Source organism: Engystomops pustulosus, chromosome 3 (assembly GCF_040894005.1).
Source record: "Engystomops pustulosus chromosome 3, aEngPut4.maternal, whole genome shotgun sequence".
Lineage (NCBI taxonomy): Eukaryota > Metazoa > Chordata > Amphibia > Anura > Leptodactylidae > Engystomops > Engystomops pustulosus.
The window spans coordinates 63,005,135-63,030,878 of record NC_092413.1 but is presented as its reverse complement, the minus strand read 5'-3'; the positions used below and the strand labels follow the sequence as shown (position 1 = coordinate 63,030,878).

Genomic DNA, 25,744 nt, shown 5'->3' with positions numbered 1-25,744 from the left:
TGGCCTCCTCTTGCAGGTATTTAATAAAGTCCTCCATCTTGGCTTTATCCTGCACTTTCACCCAGGCCATGCAATGTTGCAGGATGTAGCCAGCCTTTCAGGTGTGTGTCTTTTTTGAACTGCCCGCATCCTCCACCATATGTGGGAGATTTGGCCCAGTAGAGACCGTGGTAGCGGGGTGCTGTGATGCAGTTCAAGACAGTGACACCAAGGTTTAGTCCAAAACAGGTCTAGCCTGCGTTTATTTCAGCAGGTATCAAAATAAAACAGCCTTCACATTCAGGCATCCAAAACAAAATAATATCCTACCCGTCAGGGTGCTAACTAAACAATGGTTCTCTGACTCACCACTAACAAAATCACTTGGCTGCTCCAGGCACAGAGGTCAGTGCTGTGTGCTCTCCAGCCTCCTTCCAGAGAGAGACAACACTCTTAGCTCTGCTCAGCCACTTTATGCACACTGATTAGGCTGCTCCCATCACCTGTGTCCAAGGTGCTGGACAACACAACCTCAGCACTAAGGCCTTGCATAATAGCAAAACCTAGGGGAAACATACCGCCCATCCACAGTTAACCCCTTCAGTGTCTCACAGTTTACACACATGAATTTGCCACTATAATATTTTTCAGATTGCAATGAAAATATCCCATAATAGACCATATATAATATAATATTCTGGTATTGTGCTTATAATTTCTGGATATCATGATCAAATTAAAGCATTAAAACCACTTAGCAATAAATATTCTACCAAAATGCTAAAAGACTTTTTTATTCTTACAACTCCAGACAGTAATCTTTCAAGCTGTGTCTGGTATTTAATTGAAAAAAGCAGACCATTACTATATTCGCATACACTCCTTTAAAGGGGCTTTTCAATAAATGTGTTCCATTAGATATTCCTTATTTATGGACCTGCACCTTTGTCTCCCATGAGAGCTTTAGCCTTACCCTGTTCTCGCAATGCTGCCCTCTGAATATATACCCAACTTCCTGTTTCTCACTCCTTAAGACCTCCTAATGGCGTCATCCACTGTGCCTCTTTCTCTCAAAGTCCGTCTCATTGACAGACACAGAAAGAGGTGGGGGGGGGGGGGTAGAGCTTCATCCACTATTCATCAGTGCTTGGGCATGTAAACAAAAATCCATGGAGAGCTTGCTGACAGCATTAAAGTATGTAGCAGAGTGACAAACCCCTTTAAGTGTGATGAATGGCTGTATGAAGAATGCTTCTAACAGCCTTCTAAAATAACAGAGTAATACTCACCGAAGGAATTCCCTGTGAATCCTGTGCAGACTTTTCCCTGGTCCCACGTCATTCCAGACTCTAGCAAGTATTCCAGACTACTTTGGCAAGTAAGGCAAGTCCTATTGGGCATAATCACTAAAATAATTTGTTAGTGTTTGCTTGTATTTGAAGTGAAATAATCATTATTTATTTCCTAAAATGTAAAAAGGTAATTTTTTTTTCACTTATGTTATTCAACTTTAAAAAAAACTTGTAGGAATCTTTCCATTTTAACATGTTGTAGATATAATTACTTGTAAAAATGTGCCAGTGCCACTGCCAATGAAAGTCAATAAACACTTGATTCTTCTATTCTGATATCATACAGTATGCTCGAGCAGATGAATTTGAGCGTGCAAGGAAGGAATATGCAGATGGCTTGATAGCACTTGCAGCATTCGCCGAAGGAGGCAACGAAAGAATCTCCATTCCCTTGGAAGTGTCCTTTTTAAATGTTAAGATGTTTGTTCAAGATTTAGAGGCATGTTCTTTACATTACTTATTGGTTTATGGATTCTTAGTTTACCTGTGGAATCTAAAATGATTATTTTTTTCAATGATTATGGGAGCTGTCATCCTGCCAATCTCTAGTAACTGTATTTAGTGATATGCTTTACATCAGCTTCATGCTCATAGGCAGTTACAATCTAAAACTTACTCATTGAGATCTGTAATATTCTGTACAACAAATCAGAAACATAATTTTACCAGCTCAGTGAATGCCGTAAGAAATAAAAAAAAAAAAAGTAGTCAAAAAAAGTTTTGTGTCACAAAATTGTACCAGAGAAAAGAAAAACGTTGCATGCAAAAAATAAACCCACAACCAGCTCTGTAAACAGATGCCTCTGAAAGTATGGCAAAGGAAAAGTTCTCTTTTTTAGTTTTTCTTCAGTAAAAGTCAACAAATAAAAAAAGACAATATATATAAATGAGGTATTGATGTAATCTTAGTGACCCATAGAATAAAGATAACATATTATTTTTATGGTACTCTGAATGTCCCCAAAAAAGTGATAAAACTCTGAAGCAAGAATTGATTATTCATTCCTCCACACATTAAAGTGCTAATAAAATCTCATCAATAATCTCAAGATACCCTAAAATGAAGTCCTTGTAAAGTACATCTCAACCCACAAAAAATAAGCCCTCATATATTCAAATTAGCAAAAAAAATAAAAAGATAGAGTATTTTTTTAGAATTTCCGCCAAATATGTATTTGTATCCTAAATAAACGCAAAACATATCACCCAAATTTTTTAACTGACATATGAAGAGCAATGTGTCATGAGAAAACAATTTCAAAATCACCTTGATATGTTAAAGTGTTCCAAAGTTATAACCACTTATAGTGACACAAGGTCAAGGGAGGTGCAAAATGGCCAAGTTGTTAAGGGGTTAAGATGATGAGAAAAAAATACTATGTAAAAAAAACAGCTAACTTTGCCACCTTTTTTGATGAGTTAGGCCCCTTCTACACTAGCGAGTGTGATGCGATGAACTCGCATCACACTCGCAACGCAAGCTGCCGGGAACGCACGGCCCGAACGCTGCACCGCGGGAGTGAACTGACATGCTGAGTTCACTCCCGCGGTGCAGCGTTCGGGCCGTGCGTTCCCGGCAGCTTGCGTTGCGAGTGTGATGCGAGTTCATCGCATCACACTCGCTAGTGTAGAAGGGGCCTAAGGGTTCCAAGGCTGTATGACATTATTGACAATATTTCAACAGTTTGGAAAAGCTGTCCTTGATCTGACCTCTTTATGATTAACATAATAATTAGCATTTAATGATAAAATGATTGTACAGACAAATTGTTGACAGTGTTTTGCTAATATTCATCTTTAATAGGATATAAAACAGAAAATGCCAATAATTGAAGCTCAGTATAAGTCAGTAACAAGAATGGCACAGCTTCTCACTAAGGAATCTCCTCCAGGTGAATCCAATGAGATGTTGGCTGCAGTATCCAGGATAAAGGACCAACTTAATAAAGTATGTAGCCAATATAACCATTAAACTATGTCTAAAGTTAACTTTTGTTTCTCACGAATGATTATATAGGAATATTTGTATTCAAATGTTTTTTTTAGTCTGAATCATAGTGCACCATGTGCTGTATATCTTAGAGTCTGTATAGCCTCTGGGTCTAAACAAGGATGTTCTTATTCATTGTCAGTGAGCAGAGATCTTAACAATTGTAAGCAAATTAATTGTAAAATAGTAGTCATACTGTATATATTCATATTGTGTTTGATTTCAGTTTTTGATGATATGTATATGTAGATAAATGCTAGTCCCATCACATATGATCAGAACATGCTCATTTATTTACATGACTCATAAAATTGAGGAGTGGGAGCTATGCACATGTTTGGTCACATCACCCATCAGCACTGGTTAGAGGGATCAGAGGTGGGAGTGGGACAATTGATCTGATTTTATGTAGCAATTTAAATGGTTTAAAGTGAATGGCGTATTCACATGTCCCTCCATGTCATTAGATAAGAGAACGATATCCTCCACTGCTATATGAATCACAGCAACTTCTTTCACCACTTGGAGAATTTGAAAATCAGATGACCAACTTTTATGAGTGTCTTGAGAAACTGAGTGCAATTATTTCAATGTCTGACTTAGATTTACAGTCCACTTCTGCCTTTAAGCAAAAACAGAGGGTAAGTACCAAGGGTAAGGTACAAGAACAGTTTATGCCTTATATATGAGATTTGTGCAGCTTATACAGTGGATGTAGTTTTGTTTGTACATGAGTTACATAGTTTATATGGTTGAAAATAATATGGTTCAACCATATAAACTATGTCGATCAGGTTCAACCAAGGAAGGGAAGGGATTGGAAGAGGAAGGGATTTAAGGGAAACTATTCTATATAACATAACCATCAATGTTGTTTAGATGTAAAAATGCATCTAGACTCTTATTTAAACTCTCTGCTGTCCCTTTCTGTGACCAGCGCCTGAGGCAGGCTATTCCACAGATTGATAGTTCTCATGGAAAAAACGCCCTATCGCCTCTGGTGATCTTGTTTTCTCCAGACAGAGACACAGTGCCCCCTTGATTTGATTTAACCTGGAACAATATTTTTTGTATGAACCATTCATATATATATATATATATATAAATTAATCATGTCCCATCTTAGTCTTCTCTTTTCCAGACTAAACAAATCTAGTTGTTTGTGTGTCCTATTAATTGTATTAGTTTCAACATAATCTTCATCATCGAGATTATTGCTAACTGTTATTTCTTTATGCTGTATTCATCAAATCCACCATGTAAGACATTGTTGTGAAATGCATTATAGTTACACTCTACATCGCACATATCTGACATGCACGTAATGCATTACATTAATGAATGAAATGCACACTAATCCAATGGATAGTATATCAATAGCGACCCCTCAAAACACTTTGATGATTTTTCTTTACTAATTTTATTTTGATTTATAATGTTTGTTTGCTGCAGAAATAGCTTGTCCAAGTGTATTTAGTAAGCAGCAGTGATCAACTAATAAGAGGGGAGAAGAGCAAGAAGTCTTATGACACATGCCCACTGCAGTTGAGCGCATATTTTAACAGAAGGGCAACCTTATCTAGTGTGTTTACTTCATAGGAACTACTAATGTACCAAGACAACTGTAAAAAGGCCTTGGTCATAATTGAGAAGAATGGCCACGCTATCCACAAGGCTTTGACAATCAGCAAATCCTTACACCATTTCGACTGGTCTGGTCTCCAAAAGAAAATAACAGATGCTCAATCTGCGTTTCAGGTGATTTGCAGCACTTGGCTACAACTCTGACATTCTCAAGCTTCTCCCTTTGTAGATTAATTTTTACTTGATTGTTGATTTTTTTAGGGTTTTTTCCAACTTGTAACAACTTCATATATTTCAATCTACACCGTTTATATGGAATGTATGTGAGACACAATGCAGAACGCAAAGCAATAAGGGAATCTCCATAACACACCTGTGGAAACCTGCCTTTAAAACTATTTGTGCTTTGTATTAAAAAAAGGATTTGTAAAAACTTTGTGTGCCTCCAGTCAATTGTCTCTTCTGCAGGTTTTAACTAATATAATCAATTTGCATACTTTACACCTTGCTATGTCATTTTATTTTGGAATATTTACTACTTTTTATTTAAACTGCAATTTTTGGTTAAAAAACACAAATGCAACAATAATTCAACACTGCTGCACAAATATGACTCAGAGGTTCAGTGCAGTTATTTAGCTACATAAAGACATTTCTATTTACACATGCTATAAAATGTGTGCTTTTTTAAGTGTTAGTAGCTTTAACCTTTAAATATTTATGTTATTAATATAAATATTTGGGACACTGTTATTTCATCAGTTTTTGTATTATTTATTTTGACGGCAAAACCATTACATTATAGCTTATCACTCTGTAGTCTGTATACATGATTTTAACTCACAAAATCTAATGTAAAGGGGTTGTCCAGCCATAAAAAAAGGATGGGGGGCTTAAAAACAACAATAACAAATGCTTACATTCTCCGTTGCTCTCGTCGCTCATCCGTCTACTGACATGCTCGTGTTAAAGCATTGAATCTAATACTGTAGCAGGCCAGAGGAAATAGTCTGGACAACCCATTTAAGACAATTGAAATTTGATTTCTAAAATAATACAAATTTCCAAAAGGATCAATATTGCTTGAGGTAGTCTAAATTTCTCATTACTATCATCTAAAACAGTGATGGCGAACCTATGGCACTGGTGCCAGAGGTGGCACTCAGAGCCCTTTCTGTGGGCACTCAGGCCATCACCAGAGATGACTCCAGGCATCTTCCTGCAGTCCCAGACAGCCCAGGACTTGCTGTACACAGATCTATTTTAAAGTGACAGTGCTACCTGAGACTATTTTCTGCTTTATTGGTGTCCTCAGAGTGCTGGTATCAATGAAAACTGTGACAGAGAAGGGAGTATAAATCACAAATTAAATTTCTGTGTTAGCACTTTGCGATAAATAAGCAGGTCTTTGTTGTAGTTTGGGCACTCAGTCTCTAAAAGGTTCGCCATCACTGATCTAAAAGATTCTGGAGAAGATTTTACAAGTTTGTCAGACACTTCCCCAACCATCAAGCCTGTCAACAGTACAAAGCAAATTTGTAAGAAAAGATTCTGTAGGATATTATGGGGAATGCAATTATTTACTAAAACAGAGGAGGAGAACATATGAGGCGAGCTCATAGATATGATGTATTTTACCTTCAACAAGAAACAGTTGTAAAATCCATAAAAAATTAAGAGCACCAGCTTGTGTAATAACATTCCATTAGCATCTTTCTATGCTGCTTGTCCTACATGCTATTCTTAAAGGACTGAGCTATACCTTACAACCTGTACCTTTGTACCTATTTCAAAGACTCTGTCTTCTCACAATTCAAAGACGGCACTGAACAAGGTAATCCCAATGCTTACGTCTGGATCTATGGATGAAACTGCAGTAAAAACTGAGAGTGCACATATATGGTTACTTCTAGCCAATACTCATTTGTAATCCAACAGCACATTTGTGTATAATTCTGGATGATTTTGATATAAAAATTGGTTATATTCTACCTATTTCTATCTGATAAGACATTTGCACTCGTAACCAACATGGGAATGGAAAATAGGAAGGACAACTCTCTATGAACAGAGTTACATTTTGGCACAAAACTGGAAATCGAACAGTACCACACATATATAGAGGAGTCTAACAATGGATAGATACCTCAATGACTGGATATTGACTTTTCTGTATTTAATTATTATAATGGGTTGTTTTTTATACTAATATGTGTACAATGTACTATGTTACTGTCAGAGTCTAAACAAAAATGTGTTTAAATAGCAAGCATCAACTATTATCAATATTTTAATTTAAAAAAAAAACCTCTGACACACTATATAAATATTATTTAGCACTAATCATCTGTATGCAAGAGCCTGATAATTTATTGAATTAGACCGTATAGGTACAGTGTATACCAAGCCACATTGGAAATCATTGAAGGCTACCATACATTGGATACCATAATTTACATATATAATAGTTTTTTACATTTATTGCACTTTTTGTAATGCAAAGAACACCAAAGTTAATATTTTTTTCAGAAGCCAGTGACAAATTGTTATAAACCATTCCATTCTTAATCATTTAAAATTATATATGTGAAGCCAAAAAGCCATAGCTGTGTATTAGAATTACATGAATTATAGGCCTCCGAGTACAGTATATAATTTATCTTGACTTTATTCAAATGCTACTACCAAATAGAGACAGTTATACCATTTTCATTCTTCACTTATCCTTCCCTAATCAAATGAGGAAGACAGAGACATTAAATATAAGTTTCACACATCGAATTGTAGTGAGCAGTTTGCTGCCATCCACTTACACTGTGGCGGAAGGTATAGTTTACTGGAGAAGACTATTCATTTGTGAAATATTGCAGTAATCAGTCTATTTTGAAATGAAGCAACCGTTGTATAAATTAATTGGACATACAGAATGTTATACATTTATATTGAGACTACTACAACCTCTGCAAAGTACAACCTATTTTAATTTGGTAATCTGCCAAATCTTTAGGATTGTCAAGATTATTCTTTCTACTAAGAAATATTCATAACAGTGATATACAAGTGCCTTCAATTCTGCAATGGTGCTTTCTAAATGTGTGTAAGCATACTGTGTGTTATTTTATTTTGTATTTGGCAATGTTTGTGTTCTTAAATGGAAACATACATTTATGCTGTGTTCTGCATTGTGTCTCATTTGCATCGTAATTTGTTTTTGTTAAAAACTATTTGACTGCAAAATTGTGTCCAGCTCTGGTGTTATACATGACTGTGAGATAGTTTTTTTTTTTTTTTTCTTGTCTTGCATCATTTTATATATGGTACCCTTATCACCCATTATGTTAAAGCCACCTGCCTTTTAGATTGTGTAGGTCGTCTTCCTGTAGCCAAAACAGCTCAGGTTAGTTGGGGCATGAACTCTACAAGACTAATGAATTAGTCCTGTGGTATCTTGCATCAAGCTGTTATATGCAGATTCTTTAAAGAGTAACGGTCATTTCAGTTGATATTTTTATATTGTGTGTGTGAACATGTTTCTAATATACTTTATTAAGAAATTTGGCTTAGTTTGTATAGAAACAAAATCCAAAGTGTCCCTTAGTAACAATGTTACTTCTACGTTGCTGTGAGTTTGAAGACGGGTCTCTCTCAGCTCTCATGTTTGTTACATAGCTGTGAGTGTTTACCCTTTTGGACGCTCTTCCTGGCTTTAGTATACTATGAGCAGTATTGTCAAAGATCAAGCTGAAAGTGGACAGTTTAATCCTCCCTTCTCAGAACCGTTTAACCAAACACAGGGAAATTATATGTGAGGTCATGCAGCTTCCATAGACCCACACTGTTCATGTTGGAATACACATCTCTATGGGAGGGGGTTGCATGTCTTTTTTTTTTTACAAACTAAGCAGAATTTGCTAATGAAGTATAATAGAAAAAACTTCACTACATTTCCCCTCAGGCAATATAAAATATTATCTCAAATGACGGTTACACTTTGTGTGTGTATATTGCAAATTGAAAGCTAAATGTACCTGAATTGAGTTTCTAGCACATACCACTAACATAGATTGACTTTCTCATGTTATCAAACCATTTGTGTCCATTTTTATTCACTGTGGCATTGTGTATTTTCCTGTTGAAAGAAGCCACTGCTATTTGGGGTGAAGGTTTCACGGCGCTGGAAGACTCCTCAGGAAGTTTAAAATTTCTTTTGTTTATAAAAGACTAAACTCTTTAAAACAAAGTATATAAAATTACTATGACAGCATTTACTTGTTCTCAAATAATGTCATCATAAGTGGTACATGTCTAGTTAACTGCAAGGACCCAATGTTTGCTAACAGAGCATTGCTCAGACCATCGTCCTATAGTGCATTTTGACATCTCTGTCCTTTCCTTCACTGCTTTTGGTAGGTAGGTTCTGCATACACTGCGTACTGGGAGCAAGACATACTTTTTCTAAAAGCTTTTAACTAGTTTAACAGCCTTCAAAATGTAGCCTTTATAAAATGCGTAGATCTTTTGTTAATAGCTTGTATCAAACTGACTTGATAGATGGCGAAGTCTAAGTTCACAGCACCACTAGCTTACTGTTATAGAATGGAAAATGAACACCCAAGGCTACATCCTGTTTTTAGTTGTCCGTTGTAAGGATAAATCAGATGGATTTCTAACATATCCTTACAACAGGGGGCTAGGAAGTATCCCACTGTATGCTCGTACATTGGGATACGTCCTCCTGTTCTACCTCTCTCCCAGCTGCCACTGATGTTTATAGTGTCTCCCAAAAATAACAGGCCAGAATTTGCTCCTTTACCCAGTATACACAACATAGCATATCTCAAACCCTATCCTGCTAACAGGCAACAACCCCAATTTGTTATTTTATGGAGAATAAATTAAATACTAAAACAACTCTATAATTTTGTACAAAATTGACAACTATCTGTTTTTAATTGAACTTTTCCTACCGTAATTAACCAATTACATTTTTTTTTATTATGTAGCCTAAATACATAGGTTTTTATAACACATAGCTATCTCTGCAGATATACACTCCGTATACAAACCTAGAGACTTGTAGATCCTAAAACTGAGAGATATACTGCACAAAACAAATCAAACATCTATGGAACTGACCAAGTAGAATCAAAGGTTAATTGATTTTAGTAGCCATTGATGATTTTCAGATGTAGGAAACAGGAAGTCAAATATATTGTGTATCTATCATTATATTGTATTACAGTTATGGCTCTCCTTGTTATGTCTTTCTAAAGTATAACATAAAAATGTGGCATTTTTTTGTCTCAAGAGTGTGTCAAGGAAAATACCAGAATGGAAGAAGAAGATAGAGGCCAATAATAGCATGATGAAGAAGTTTGAAGAGTCAAGGACAGAACTTGAGAAAGTTCTGAAAACAGCAGAATCATTCTTCAAGGAGAAAGGAAACCCTGAAGTACTTCTGAAGAAACATACTGTAAGTATCTAGATTCACAAATGCCTACTATGGCTGTAGATTTTACTGTAGTAAATATATAAAGAGAACAACACTTGAAGCATAAAAATATGCAGTCAAGTGCAACAGCCAATAACCCAGAGGGAGTTCATCAAGTAAAAAGAAACAGAGCTCTAAGTGAAAAAAAAACATATCAGCAACATATCAGCTCATGTGGCAACATTAATCTTGACATTTTACAGGGTTTTTTTTGGTGATAAATTTTACTGCTTTCTATAAAAGTATGATAACTACAGCATAATGTCATAAATCACAGTTACAATAGAAACAATTTTACTTCTAAATGTAAGAAACAAAAATTCTGCAGTAAAATTCTTAATATATTTTAATTGCACAGGATTTTTTTGGACAACTAGATCAGAAGGTTCTCAACGCTTTTCTGAAAGCTTGTGATGAGCTAACAGATTTCCTGCCAGAACAGGACCAGCAGCCTCTACAAGAAACTGTCCGGAAATTACATAAACAGTGGAAGGTTTGTGGTTGTGGTTTTTAAGATCACAAAATGTATATTGTTATTATAAGAGAAGGCAAATTAGAATTGTTTATGCTTATTAATAAAAACCTTGGTGATTTATTTTGCCCATATCTGGAACAATAATGGTATTACACAATATTGTAGAGGTTCCTGCAAAAGAACTTAAAAAGAAAAACTTTATATTTATCTCTGATGCTCCTCTTCTCCCCGCGGCTCCAGGTTCTTATTCGCACCGTGGCTTCCCAGCAGACATCCAGAGGCACTTCTATGTGCGCTGTCCGTGTGCACGCTTTATGATGTAATCGGTCTTATAGTGTGTGCCTATGGGCAAGCACAAGTGCCTCTGGCTGTCTGCCAGGAAGCCGCGGTGCGAAGAAGAACCTGGAGCTGCAGGGAGAAGAGGAGCGTTGGAGGTAAGCATACAGTTTTTTATTTTTAAGGGGGCTGGGCAGGGGACATTACTATGGGGGCTGCGCAGGGGACATTACTATGGGGGATGGGCAGGGGACATAAAAGAGGCTACAGAAAAGGGTGCATTTTAGATCTGGGGCTTCAGGAAATGACACATTATATGGGTTGGTGTTAGATATTGGGTATTTGCTGGTCGCACAATTTATTTTTTTTGGTGCAGCCGATCTGCGAATTTAAAAAGGTTGGGGGCCACTGCTCTACGAGACTTATGAATTTGTCCTTTGGTATCTGGCACCAAGCCATTACAAAGTTGTGCAAATTGCCAAGTGAAAAGTCAATGGACCTTACTTATTTTATTAGCACATTTCCCCAATATAGATTATTTCTTTGTCAGTTTATCAAACAATTCTTAACAATTTTTTTTTTTTACTGTGGTATTGTGTATTTTTCCTGTTGAAAAAAGTCACTTCTATTAGGGAGTCCTGTTGCCATAACCCCATTTATTTGTTCTCGAACAATGTAATTGTAAGTGGTACCTGTCAAGTAACCTTGACTGCCAGTACCCAAGGTCTGCTAGCAGAATATTGCTTAGAGCATCACCCTGTCTGTACTCCCCTTCTATTATTTCATAGTGCATTTGTCGTGTCTGTCCTTTCTTTCACTGCTTTTTCTTAGGTAATTTCCACTGCATACTGGGAACACGACTTTTTAAAAGCTAGTTTTATAGCCTTCAAAATTTTCCCTTTATAACGTTCTTAGATCCTTACACTTGGACTGGTTGTTTGCTGAATAATACAACCACCCTGTTACATTGCCACCAGATAATCAATGTTATTCACTTTGTCAGTGGTTATAATGCCAAAGAGGCATATGAAATGCTTATGCCTATTAAAATAAAGCAAAACATTTTGGTGCTTTATTTTGCCCATATAGTGTAGCATTAGTTGTTTTTACACAATAATCTTGAGATGTTTTATTTGATTTGCCAAGTATGCTTTTCTGCCATTTTGGATCCCTTTTCTCCTGTGTGATGATTCTAATGAATAACAAAGTGTTTCAGTATTCATATTTGGGGATGAAGATAATAAGATACTCCAGATATGATTATTTGTACTACAGGATTTTCAGGGTGAAGCTCCCTACCATTTACTGAGACTAAAAGTTCAGTTGGAGAAAAATAGGATTCTCAGCACAGTTGAAGAATGTCGCGTAGAGTTGAACAGAGAGACCAAATCTCTACCAGTCGATGGAAGTGAAAAAATCATTAAAGAGCATCGAGTACGTATGATTACAAAATGTATGACATGAGTTGTTGATGAATATAGCAATAAAGGTCTTCCTCTGCACAAGAACTAGATGTAGATGCAAATTTGCCCCAAGAAACAGCAAATCAGAAGTTATTTTGCATTTATTTTTGTTTCACTCAGTAAAGAAATATTTAAGCTCATGGTACTGTATACATTTACCGTATATTACTATAAGTATAAAACATGAATTGATGACCAAGAAAATTTCTTGATGAGGACCCTTTAGCACTCTGACTGAACCCAACTATTTATATTCGTTAATAGACATCCCTCTGGTTCTGATGCAGTTTGAATATTTTATCTCCAGTTCCCACAGTAACTCAACAATTAGTGATTACATTTTTTGGCTCGCTACTGTCAGATGGTTGTTACAACACTGTATGCTACAGGCCTGAATCAAAAACTGAATCTAAAACTTAAGATTCTAAATAGCATACTTTATGATAGTTATGCTGCGTATTGTCAGATGGGTGGCCCAGGCTGTAGTTTGGCTCAACCAATTTGAAATGTAGAGAATAAATGCAGATGTAGTAATGTAGATGCAGCACTACCCAAGTTAAACTTCAAACTACTTTATTCAGCAACCACGTAGACACATAGCCAAGACACGCCGCGAGGTGACAGCCCATTTGCGCAAATTGCGCTCTCAAGCCCTCAAGTAACTCACTTATTTGTGTTGTGTTGAAAGTATCTATCATGCTTCTCTCCTCATAAGTTCTTTATCCCTATCTCCCCCAGTGGGGTGTACATTCACTTTCTCTATCCCCATAAACTGCAGAACACCAGGGTTACCTGCATGCACTGCTGTCAAACTAACAAACAAGGGTACCACAACCATGAGGTGATTGAAGCATAGTGTTCACTGATAGGCAAACACTATAATATAAACTAAGACAACTAAGATTGTCTTGCAGTTTCACTGTATCCTTTATACTGCCCATTCTAAAAGAATATTTTCTTATATTACATTGGAAATAATTACAGTGCCCACACTTGAAGTTTGCATTTGGGATACAACGATCTAACCAAGTGCTGTGTTGGGTCACAAACCTGTAGTTAACAAATTAATCTTTGATGATTCTACTTCATCTAAAAGAGATCAAAGGTTTTTGAATAACTATTTTTTTCTGGGGGGGGGGCTTGACTTAAGTACTCCCCAATTATTAAGGACCGCAGACCTAATTGTTTATTCATAAAGACAGGACCTATAAAAAGGGAAGTGTCTACCCAGCTTTTTGCTTCTTTTTACTTTTTTTCTTTCTAGCAGTTCTTTTTGTTAATGTATTCTAGCCTTTTGTTAAGCCTTATATATTAGAGCTTGAGTGCCATTTTGTGACTGGAGTTGTGCCCCCTTTATAATATTGTAGTATTGATACCTGTAGAAGTGATGTTATGTATAGATTCTTGGTTTTATTATATCAAGCAGTATCTGGGGTGATCTTAGGAGTTTTGTTTGTGGATTACCTAGATAAAGCATCTGGCCGTGTATAAAGGAGGACACCACCCACTGAGTGACTTCAAGATTGAGGTCTGTTGCCTTGTGGCTTGTCCTGACATCCTCATGTCTGCTTGAGTGCTGAATAAAGAAGTTAGAAATTTAACTTATGAGTGCTGCATCTTTCTTCCCTACAAGTAGATCTATTGGTTTGACTGCTTCTCCGAGATGCATATCACTCCAATCATCATCTCTTCAGCTCCCCCACTAATTGTATGTTGGACAGTTTCACGGGCAAGCTGTGCCAATTTGAATTAGTGATCTGAAAATAAAGATCTTACTTGCTTAGTAATGGTGGAAACGTGAGAGAAACTTATAACTATGCTGGAATGAATAAATTGGTACCTATAAAAGGATTCAAAGAGCTGGAGTTGATGGTTGCTCTTTGAGCAAGTCCAATATATGATCTCTTTTGGTTTTTGTTGAACATACACATTGTGCAATTGATGCAATTACTTTTGCCCCAAGTTGTTCGGCCAAGAGAAGTTTGCAGATGTTAGTTACTAAACTACTGTATAATACCTACATGATACAACAAGCAATTACTGTAAAGTATTAATTTTATTTTTTTTGTGTATGTATCTATACATATGGTGCCCTGCATATATTATTTGTAAGACATGTATATTTTGGAATTTTTTAGTAGAATGTATGGGTTTTTTTGTTAGCTTGCATTATGATGGTTATAATATTCCAGGCATTCTTCGGTGAAAAAGGCTGCTACCAACTTTGTGAGAAGAGGTTAGACCTTATTGAGGAACTATGCTTAAAACTACAGGAAAGAGACCCAGTAAAGGCAGAGTTTGAGACCATGAGAGAAATGCTGAAAGATCTGAAATCTCAGATTGAGGGTACACATCTAAAACTGATGGAACATCCAGACAAGTGGAAGGATTTCAAGACCAGGTAGCATATTTGGGGTTGAGTTTTAACGTTTGAACATTTTTTTACATTTTATGAAAGACAGGTTGTAATAACTTGTAAAATGAAGCCATGTTGTCCCTTAGAAATGACATAGCTTCCTTGGATACGACCACCTCACATTTTGGTATCCGTGTACAGACATGCGCTATTGAGCCCTGCCTGACTTCCTTGATTCAGCGACCATTACCATAGGATGGCTGTGGGACATGCAGTAACTCCCGGACATTACATATACAAAAACCTTGTTTCTTTGTGCAATCACTCCAACAGAGGTGGCCGTATCCAAGGACACAGTCTTGTTTCTAAAGGACCATATCACTACATTTATGAGAAATTATCTTCACACAGGTACATTTTTTTAATAATATCTAATTGAAGAAATGTTTATGTGGTAGATTAATGACACTGAATGAGAATACCCTTTAATGCATTTTTTACATGCATTCATAAATATACCATTACAGGCGGTCCCCTACTTTAAAAAAAAAAAACAACTTACAGATGACCCCTACAAACGGACCTCTGGATGTTGGTAATTTACGGTACTTTAGCTCTAAGCTATAATAATCAGCTGAATCAGTTATCAAAGGTGTCTGCAATTAACCTTTATTGGTAATTCTGGGTCTTTTGACAACCCACCATTTTTAAAATCCAATTATCCAGACCAATGAGGTTACAATTCTAAACTATACAGTTCCGAATTACATACAAATTCAACTTAAGAACAAACGTACGGGACCTATTTTGTACGTCATCTGGGGACTGTCTGTACTATACTACAATTGTAGTAGCAAACTTCTAGTAACACAGCAAATGTTTTCTCTACAGAATTCTACTACTCCTCATCAGTAAAATAAAAAACATCCATAGGATCAGTGGAATCAATGTAACAGTGGTAGTATATGCAGGATCTCCTTTCTCCTGTTCAAGCACTGTTCCTAAATGCACACTACACATGTGTTTCTTTAAAGCAGACTTTTCCTTTCTATTATCACAATTCAGTAATAGAAATGGCAAATTCAGTACAAACAAGTCCGTGGAGCAGAGACCATGACATCCAAGCAGAGGATTCACGCACAGTTTAAGGTGTGTGATGTATAGCACGTTTTGGGGGATGTCCCCCGAAATGTCACCTGATGTGGTATTCATCATCATACACCTGTATAGACCTGTGCATTTATGATCAGAAGGCTTAAAAGACAGAACCAGTGAGGTTTACTTCTCTGGTTAAAATAGCAAATTAAGTAAAGTAATGCATACAGAAAACACAAATAACAAAAACATGACAATGAAATTTGGCGTGACTTTAATTAATGTTTTAATCCAACACTTATCACATCAATTTACTTGCAGACTTGGAGTTTTGCATTTTACTTTTGAACTACTATTACAATATTTATAATATTACAGAGGGATTTGTGGAAGCTTGAGGGATGGGCAGAGAAATGGTTGATGAGGTTTAATGTAGATAAATGTAAAGTTATTCACTTGGGCCATGGAAACAAAAAGTATAATTATGTTCTAAACGGTCAATTACTTAGTAAAACTGAAGCTGAAAAGGACTTGGGGGTATTGGTGGATGGTAAACTTAATTTTAGTGACCAGAGCCAGGCGGCTGCTGCTAAAGCAAATAAAAGCAAATAAAATAATGGGATGTATCAAGAGAGGAATATATTCTCATGATAAAGACATAGTTTTGCCCTTATACAAATCCCTGGTCAGACCACACATGGAATATTGTGTACAGTTTTGGGCACCAGTGTATAAAAAGGATATAGTAGAGCTGGAACGGGTGCAGAGGAGAGCAACCCGGATTATTAGGGGAATGGGGGAACTAGAATACACTGACAGATTAAAAAATGTGGGATTATTCAGTTTAGAAAAAAGACGACTGAGGGGAGACCTCATTACAATGTACAAATACCTGAATGGACAGTACAAGGTATCTCTCCAAAGATCTTTTTATACCTCGGCCTGTGACCAGGACAAGGGGGCATCCTCTACGCCTAGAGGAGAGGCGATTTTACCATCACCATAGACAAAGGTTCTTTACTGTAAGAGCAGTGAGACTGTGGAACTCTCTGCCGCAGGAGGTTGTCATGGCAGACTCTATGTACATGTTCAAGAGAGGCCTGGATGACTTTCTGGGGAGAAAAAATATCACAGGTTATGGGGATAAAACATTTATTTAATTCTTAAAGGTTGGACTTGATGGACTTGCGTCTCCTTCCAGCCTTATATACTATGATACTATGATATTATTACAATCAAAATGTATACAAGTAAAATTGTAAGGTATACTAAATACACAATGGTCTGTTAATATATTCTTTATCATATTGATTTTCTAGGTTGAATGGATTATCGGATTGGCTTATAGAAAAGGATAAGCAGTTAAAACAACTTAAAAATGAAGTAAAAGAAGTCTCTAAATATGAACAAATCAAATCTTCAGTACAGGTAATACATTTACTTCTTGACTGGTTTCTATTATTTCACTGTACAGTATTTATTTTCTCTGAAATACTGCCATGCACAGTAGATATAGAGAAATGTGCCAAAATGTTATATGAATCCCAAATTCATAAGATGTTTGTTTGTAGTACAAAAAATGCATTGCAATTGCAATGTTAGAATGGTTATTTACTTTCTACTGTAAATTACTCTGGTGAAATTTGTTGTTAACCCGTAATCACCTTTCCTATGGTGTGCTTAAAAACTTTTCTATTTCTGTAAAGTCAAGTTTTTAAAACCAAAGATAGTCATATTCAAATTTACTTTTATCCTAGGGACAATCTCAGATTTATCTACTCATGCAGTCATGTTGGATTCACTGTTCCCTCAGTGTCAGTGTCTGACACCAGCAGATAATCACTTAATTTAGTGGTTTGACTACATATTTTAGTAAATTCTTCCTAACATTACCCCATTTCTATAACTATTTAATGTACATTTTATTTTGCTAATTTAAGGTTGACTTATAAGGTTGTCATATTGTAGGATATCAGAAGAGATGCAGTGAAACATGAACATGATATTGTATATTTAAAAGACAGACTGAATGCCCTTATGGGGGTTTCAGTTGAAAGAGAAATAAAAAAGCAAAGCGGTAATCTATCCTCAGCTTCAGCTGATCTGAAAATACTGCTGGACTCTCTAAATGAGGTAAGCAATACATAGCACTGATCAAATTAAATTGTTCCTATGGGAATAGTTGATCTTTCTGAGAGAACTTATGGGTAATAGGCTAGGCTCTTTGGTTCTGACCATGACCAGGTCGTTGCTGCTCTTTACTTCTGCCTGGAGATTATGGTCTTCAAATAACTCAGTACAGGAGTGAGTCACTGCAGCATTTTTATAAGTACAAGTTATAAGCCATTTTCAATCACCAGGAAGTGACAAGGAAGATCATTAATTTGTACTCAAACAAATGTATTGTCTCCAGTACCAGTAAGCTAATTTACTAGGTTTGATGGAAAATATATTTTAGTTATTACTTTATGGGACTTATCTTGTATGCATGTATTTACCAACCTCTGAATGGTGAAACTTAACTTATATCACAGGTTGAGAAGATCTTGAGTACTGTTGGAGATTGTGTACAGTGCCAGTCAGAAGTAAAACATGTACTTGGTGAGATACTCACTACTTCCAAAGATGCACAGTCACAAGCTGAGAAGATACTAAATACAGAAAGTTTTGAAGATGCCCAGTGTCTGCTTTTGCAATTTGAGGTACAGTATAAATGTATAGCAACAAGCAAAATCTTCACACTAGGATGATTTGTACAATTTATGTTCCATGACATTTTTTCTGCTATGTCTTTTGATTAAAAACTTGTGATAAAGATTGTATTTTAAGTTAGATGTTTTTAAATGAATTTACTTTGTATTAACTATTCACTTGTTCAAATTATGGCAGGAAAAGATAAAGATAATAGAGTCAAAGAAGCAGGATGTTCAGATCCAAATTGCTCAGGCAAAACAGTTACAGAAAGGATTATCCAAAGACATTCAAGAGGACTTTACAAAGATGGAAGTTGAACTGGACAAAGTTGCAACTGTGATGATTGATCAGAAAGAAAGCCTAATGGTTAGTGATGTATTGTATTCCAATATTTTATTTATAAGATAGAGCATGTAGAAAGAGCAATTATGCTCATAAATTGAATGTTTTGGCTCATTAAACTTAAACAACATATATAACTTTTTTTCTAATGATTATGGGGGCTCTAGTAACAGCATTTCATGTAATAATAATAATAATCTTTAATTATATAGTGCCATCAAATTCCGTAGCGCTTTACAAATCCTAGGGGACATATACAAATATAATATTGCAGTCATATGGAACAATAGGAGTAAGGCTACATTCACACTACAGTATGGGGGACGTATATACGGCCGACGTATATGCGGCCGATATACGTCCCCCATACACTTCTATGGGCTCACGGCGCCCTACGGGAGCGGTGCGGTCCTATCTTTTCCCGTATTACGGCGCCGTGCGCCATTACTTCCTATGGAGAGGGGCGGGGGTGAGCTGCGCTCACCTCCTCCTCCTCTCCCCGTGCTGCCGTGTGCCCGCCGTGCTACGGTGCGGCGGGCTCACGGCAGTGTGAATTTAGCCTAAGGGTTCATAGGAAACTATGGTCTGGAGCTGGCTCGATGAGAGTTGGAGAGTTTTTAAGTCATGCTCTGCGAAGATGAGAGGTGTAATTAAGGTGTTATCTTAATTGAGATGTAAATTAGATGACGGCTGCCCGTAAATCCCTGACATAATAAGCAAATTATTAAAGGGATTGTCCAAGACCCATAAAAAAACTACTAGAGAGGGGGGCTGCTTAAAAATATAAATTTTTTTTTGGACCTTTAGGTTTTGAACTCCTTTAAGACAACTGCCCAAAATGAGAATTATAAAATATAGACATTTAGCACTTTTTATGTATTAAAGATAATGGCATGGAAACATTAATAAACATCAGAAAATGACAATATATCCAAATAATTTTCCACCACTCACTACAGCCATGATAACCTATATTCAGATCATAATAACTGTACAGTCTCCTTAGGGTTTCTCTCTAGGCACCTACCAGAGATTTACTATTGACTGATGCATATGTTTATTTTTGTTCTATGTATCTTTGTCAGCTGTTTTTTTTTCTGTTTGTTTAAAGGATACAATGCACAACTGGGAACAAATAGAAACTGGCCAAAAGTCAATAGTCCAGAACCTGAAACATATACAGCCTACGCTTGAACGACCTTTAAACTTTGGGACATTGGAAAATTTGTCCTCCGAACTTGAGCAGACAAAGGTAATAAAACAATCACTTTGCTGTAATTTGAAATATGTCTAACTAAGTTTAACCTTCGATTCCGTTTTACCCGTTCTATTTGCTGTAGTGTTACACTATTTAATTGTATATTTAATTTACAGGAGATGTCTAAGAGAATAGATGCTCTCTCAATCCAAGCTGAAAACCTCGTTGAAAAAACAACTGGTATTAAGCTGGGAGATAAGGGCAAGCACAGTCTGCAGGCCAAGACAAATTCTATTCAAGATAGTGTGAAGCAATTAAAAGAGACCATGACAGAAAGGTAAGTCTCATGGTGAAAGGCATCATAGAGTTCTGGTATTGACATCACTGCCTCCATTCTTTACTGCCCCCTCCACTCCTCTTTGTTGGCTACTGCACACCACCATTAGTGATATCCATCGTTCATTTCAATGATTTATTTCAGTGAAAAATAATGTGGACTGCAGCACTAGGTTTGAATAATGGAAGCAAGACAGAAAAGTAACAGACACCACTAGTGTTGGTGAGAACTTTGGATTATAAATATAAAGGGGTGTTGAGAACTGGTAGCTAGAAATACCGTACATTTTTGTTTGCCGGCCATACAATATCATTTTAAGTAATTTCCCATGCAACAAGGTGCCAGGGTTTTTCTATTAATTTGTTTAAAATTTGCTTTTATATTTTTTTTATTTTAAAGTATCCAGAAAATGGAAATGAGTAAAGAAATTTGGGAAAAGTTTGATCATGATTTTGAAGCACATTCCACTTGGATTTCTGAAAAAGAAAAAGAATTAAGTGATCTAGAACTTTCTGACATTTCCGCAGAACTCCAAGTCATTCGAATGAAGGTGAAGGTTTTTACCATTATTTACCCAAATGTTTTTGTTTTGAACGAAGAAGAAAATATATTTGTCCTAGATCCAATGTCTTAGCTTTTTATTATCAAAGCTGTACTATTTAGATGGGGAGATGGATAGTTTATCTCTTTGGCAGTTGTCTCACCGTTGCAATTAAATGAGATTTATTAATTTGCACCCGTTTCTAAAGTTGCTGACAAAGCATTTATGATAAGGTGAGGGCAATTTCTAAAATAAGAAAATGCGGTGCTTTGGAAAGTGGATCAGGTCCTGAGACCATGAGCAAAAAAGCACAAATTCAAGTGAAGTGTACTAAAAACACATAATGGTAGAAAATACAAAAGTTGGTTGCTCACCTTATACAGAAGTGTAGGTATGTAGCCATATAATCATTTACTTGCAGCACAGAGATCCAGAGATTCATGGGTGTCCAGAACACCATTGTCCCCTGAAAAATGCAAGTTAATAGCAACAAGGGTACTTCTGGGTAGAGATCGGTGCGGCTACAAGTGCGAAAGTTAGAGCAATTTATTATCAATAAAAAATGTATGTACATTTTGTGTTATAAGTTGTTTGGCAAGTAATGCTCCTGATCTGTTACCTTGCCAGTAATGGTTCAATTTCAGTCTTTGGATTGCCATTTCATGTTTAAATGTGTTGATAGTATGTAATTGGGATTGAAGTGATGATATAGTTTTTGCCCTTTCTTGAGAAAAGGTTACTTTGTTTAGTCTGTGTAGTTCAGCCAATTTTTTATTAATCTGGAGTGTTTGCCTGTTCCTTGTTTTCTTTTCATGAGCTGCTTTCATCAAAGCATATTATTATGCTACAATACTGGATCAAATTAAAGCATGGTGGATTAATGATGTCTCTAGACAATGGGTCAACATTGAATCAAATATGTCAAATCAAACAAATATGCAATCTTTATTGTGGCAGATAGCTATTACAAGGAGAATTCCAAAGTGTATCTCACCCACTATCAAGGCAGGATTACTCTTATGGAACAAAGATTTCCCTACGAAGAATTTAATCTCGCTTGACATTTCAGAGATGTCAATGGACATTATTCAGAGAATTTTACCCAAGATAGATTATTCAAATTGGATCAGTTTGGGAATTACCAATATTAGCAATATCTATTCCCATAACTCACTTAAACCCTTCCAAACAATTAGTGAAGAATATCATCTCCCTAAAAATGATTTTTATAAATACCTTAGATTAAAAGAAATTTTACAAAAATTTGATTCATATCCTAAATGTAATGAGCCACTATACAATGCGTTCTTCCACAACAAAGAAATCAGAAAAAAAGGTATCAGTAAAGGATATAAGGGAATACTTTTATTAGACAATGAAGGGAAATTGCCCTTCCAGATAAAATGGGAGCAAGAACTGAAAAAAGTATATGATCCTTCTTCATGGGATTATGCTTTTTCACTTTCTGCGAAAACATTCAAGTGTGTCAATCACCAAGAGACAGCAAGAAAATTAATGTATAGGTGGTACTTAACGCCATACAGACTGGCAAAAATTTATTCAAGTTCATCTAATATATGCTGGAGATGTAAAAAAGAAACTGGCTCTCTACTGCATATCTTCTGGCATTGTAAAAGTGTTCAGGAACTGTGGAACTCTATCCACTCAAAATTAAGAGCCATCATTCCATATCCAATCCCATGGGATCCAGGCATTGCCTTGCTGTCTCTGGGTATGGACAATCTTCCATTCACTCATGCAATGATTATCTCCCATTGCTTGAATGCAACTAGAAACCTAATAGCAAAAAATTGGAAATCATCCTCCCTCCCCTCAATACAAGAAATTTTACGTACAGTAGATAATAATTATAAAATGGAATCACTTATCGCAAAAACTAAAGGCCAACTGAGCATATGCGAAAAACAATGGGCAGCTTGGAATGACTTTGGTTCTGCCCACCCATTATGATTATGTGGATTACCAAAACAAGTGGCGACACTCTTTAGATGGACATTGTTTAATGTTTATGTTTTAGTTGACATGTGTTAATTGTTATGCTATGACATGTATTGCTTGATATATAGCTGTACCTCAAAACCTGATATCATAAGCTGACATTTACATCCATTGTAATACATGCATTGCAATATTTGTTTGTTTTATTCAACAAAACAATAAAAAGAAAGAAACAAAAAAAAAGGTATGTACAAAATATATGGGCTACACATTTTGCCTCTAGGACTTAGACATTATGATTGTACTCTTCAAGTACAATTAATATAAACAATGTTTTTATTGTACCTGAAGATGGCATTGCAAGAAATCGCGATTATTCTTGTGACTACTCCACCTCCAAATCATTTGGGTGAAGGGATGTGGCCGCCAGAGGACTGGGCCAGCATGGAGCGTTCTGCACTGTGCCTTCGAACATTTACCGCTGAATGTTTGCAGGCTTTTGCATAAAACTACACCAGCCGCCTGACGGACACATCATAATGTCTAAGTCTCTGGGGGGAGGGTTTTATCATACGTCAGTGCACGGGACAACTGTGTATGTTAATTCTCTACCCATTGTACATATAATTTGTACATTTATTTTTTATTCATAATAAAGAGCTTCCACTGTGGATATTGTAGCAGCACATTTCTCACCCCCTAGCAAGAGTACCCTTTTTGCTAGTCCTTTAAAATCAGAAAAGGCTTGGCTTTCAGTCTACACAAGATTAACCAACACTAGAGCACACTGCTGTGGGGGAGAGACTGGGCCACTTAAAAAAGCAAAACAAAAAATGGTAAAATTGAAAAATCTGAAGTTTTTCAATCTCAATTTTCATTGTAATTTAAAACTTAATGAGGTTATCCTTAATAAGTTCACTATCATGTCATTTTTATAGGAAATGTTGAAGGCTCTGCAGGATAAATCCAATGTAGTAAAAGAGCTTGAGGAACAGAGCCAGACATTTGACGAATTTCTAAGCTCTGCAGAGATGGTTCGGATTAAAGCAAAGCTATCACAGATGGTGAAGCATTGGGACGGGCTAATAGAACATTCACATCGACTGGAAGAAAGTGTTCTGGGCAATGTAGAACAGCAACAGAAGTTTGATGACACAATAAGACAGGTAAGGAAATGGAAAATCAATATTATTTGGTGTGGGGCACTGTATGTCAAATATACAGGTAATTTATCTTACTTTGTGCCATCACTTTCTTCCTCTTTGTTGAAAGGGACAACATTTTGATATTTCCTAATCTTCCTAATAGAAGTTGTTAGGAATGCTGTTATCTGATCATTCTTTGTTTTATTAAGATTGAACTTTTTATTACATTTTACCTCAATTTCTTTTTGGTAATTTTCAATTGAGTTTTTTCTGGGTTTTTGTAGTAGAAAAGAAGCATTTCATCATCTGAAATTCTTCTTTTATTGGGTAATACAATGGACATACAGACCTGGTGGAGGAAAGGGAGGACATGCAGGATGATGCAAAAATGTTATATTGCAGTCTAGGTGAGCAAAAGTTTAAGGCTTCCTGCAAACAAACTTGATGATTTTTGGGTTTGCAAAAGTTTTGTTTAAGGATCCTCTTAAAGAGAACCCATCATGCAAAATAACCCCCTAATCTAAATAGATTTTCATAAACTGCCATTAGAGAGCATTGCCTCTATCCCTTCATTGTCCCTCTACATGCCTGTAAACCTAAGCAATGAGGTCCTAAAGCTGTATGCAAATGACCTATGAAATGTCCAATGAGTCATTAGCATATTCAAGCTGTCCAGCTTATTCATGAGTGGGAGGCACAGCCACACCCCCAGTGCTTGACTGGCAGCCTCTATAATGCTGTAAAGGCTGCTCCATGTGCTTGCTGGTGGCCACGCCCCCTGCAACCTGTGTGTGTGTATAGGAGAGATATAACAGCTCCAGGATGCAGCCATGTTATAGCAGAACATGTCAGGTACTTGTGTAGCTGATGTCTGTGTCTCTTACATGTGTATTAGGAAGACACAGCATGTCAGCAGATGCAGCACACACACTAGCAATGCTTTACTATACATTACACACAGACATGAGCAGGGAGAGGGGAGGGTTAACAGGAGTGCCATCACTGCCTCTCACCATATGATCTGCTTCATTTACATAATAAAGAATAGATGATTTTACAATGATTAATGTATGAAATAACTAGATAAAGGTTGGGGTGGAATCCTTGTGAGCTGCTCCAACAGGTAGTAGTGACAGGACAAGTGGCAGAGAACTGATGACAGGTGTCCTTTAAACTAGAGTCTGTGAGAGATTCATGAAAAACAGTTTCTGATTAACCAGGGAACTGGACAGCATGTGTAATCGAATCAAAATCACTGTATTATGCTACTGGCTGCCTCCGCTCGATGTCATGTGCAGCAGCAGCCTCCGCTCGATGTCATGTGCAGCAGCAGCAGCCTCCACTCCAGTTCTCTTTGTTCCTCCAGTCCTCTGCCTAGTGCTAGCAGCATAATTACTTCATTACACTGTTTGGTGCTGACCGTATTTATCACTTCCTGCTCTGTCCCGGCTTTTAGAAGAATCGGAG

General features: G+C 36.5%; 1 protein-coding gene across 16 annotated transcripts in view; it reads left to right on the top strand.

Moving 5' to 3' along the window:
• SYNE1 (spectrin repeat containing nuclear envelope protein 1) overlaps window positions 1–25,744 on the top strand; it is a 476,843-nt gene that overhangs the window by 158,504 nt on the left and 292,595 nt on the right. For all 16 annotated transcript variants that reach the window (XM_072140948.1, XM_072140950.1, XM_072140965.1 and 13 more), the window contains 16 exons: window positions 1,618–1,770; window positions 3,136–3,279; window positions 3,789–3,962; window positions 4,921–5,079; window positions 10,214–10,378; window positions 10,755–10,889; window positions 12,423–12,581; window positions 14,803–15,011; window positions 17,381–17,489; window positions 18,030–18,194; window positions 18,596–18,763; window positions 18,951–19,121; window positions 20,209–20,349; window positions 20,472–20,632; window positions 21,032–21,182; window positions 24,071–24,298. In XM_072140948.1, coding sequence (XP_071997049.1) covers window positions 1,618–1,770; window positions 3,136–3,279; window positions 3,789–3,962; window positions 4,921–5,079; window positions 10,214–10,378; window positions 10,755–10,889; window positions 12,423–12,581; window positions 14,803–15,011; window positions 17,381–17,489; window positions 18,030–18,194; window positions 18,596–18,763; window positions 18,951–19,121; window positions 20,209–20,349; window positions 20,472–20,632; window positions 21,032–21,182; window positions 24,071–24,298 — 2,592 coding nt within the window. The remainder of the gene's footprint in view (window positions 1–1,617; window positions 1,771–3,135; window positions 3,280–3,788; window positions 3,963–4,920; window positions 5,080–10,213; window positions 10,379–10,754; window positions 10,890–12,422; window positions 12,582–14,802; window positions 15,012–17,380; window positions 17,490–18,029; window positions 18,195–18,595; window positions 18,764–18,950; window positions 19,122–20,208; window positions 20,350–20,471; window positions 20,633–21,031; window positions 21,183–24,070; window positions 24,299–25,744) is intronic.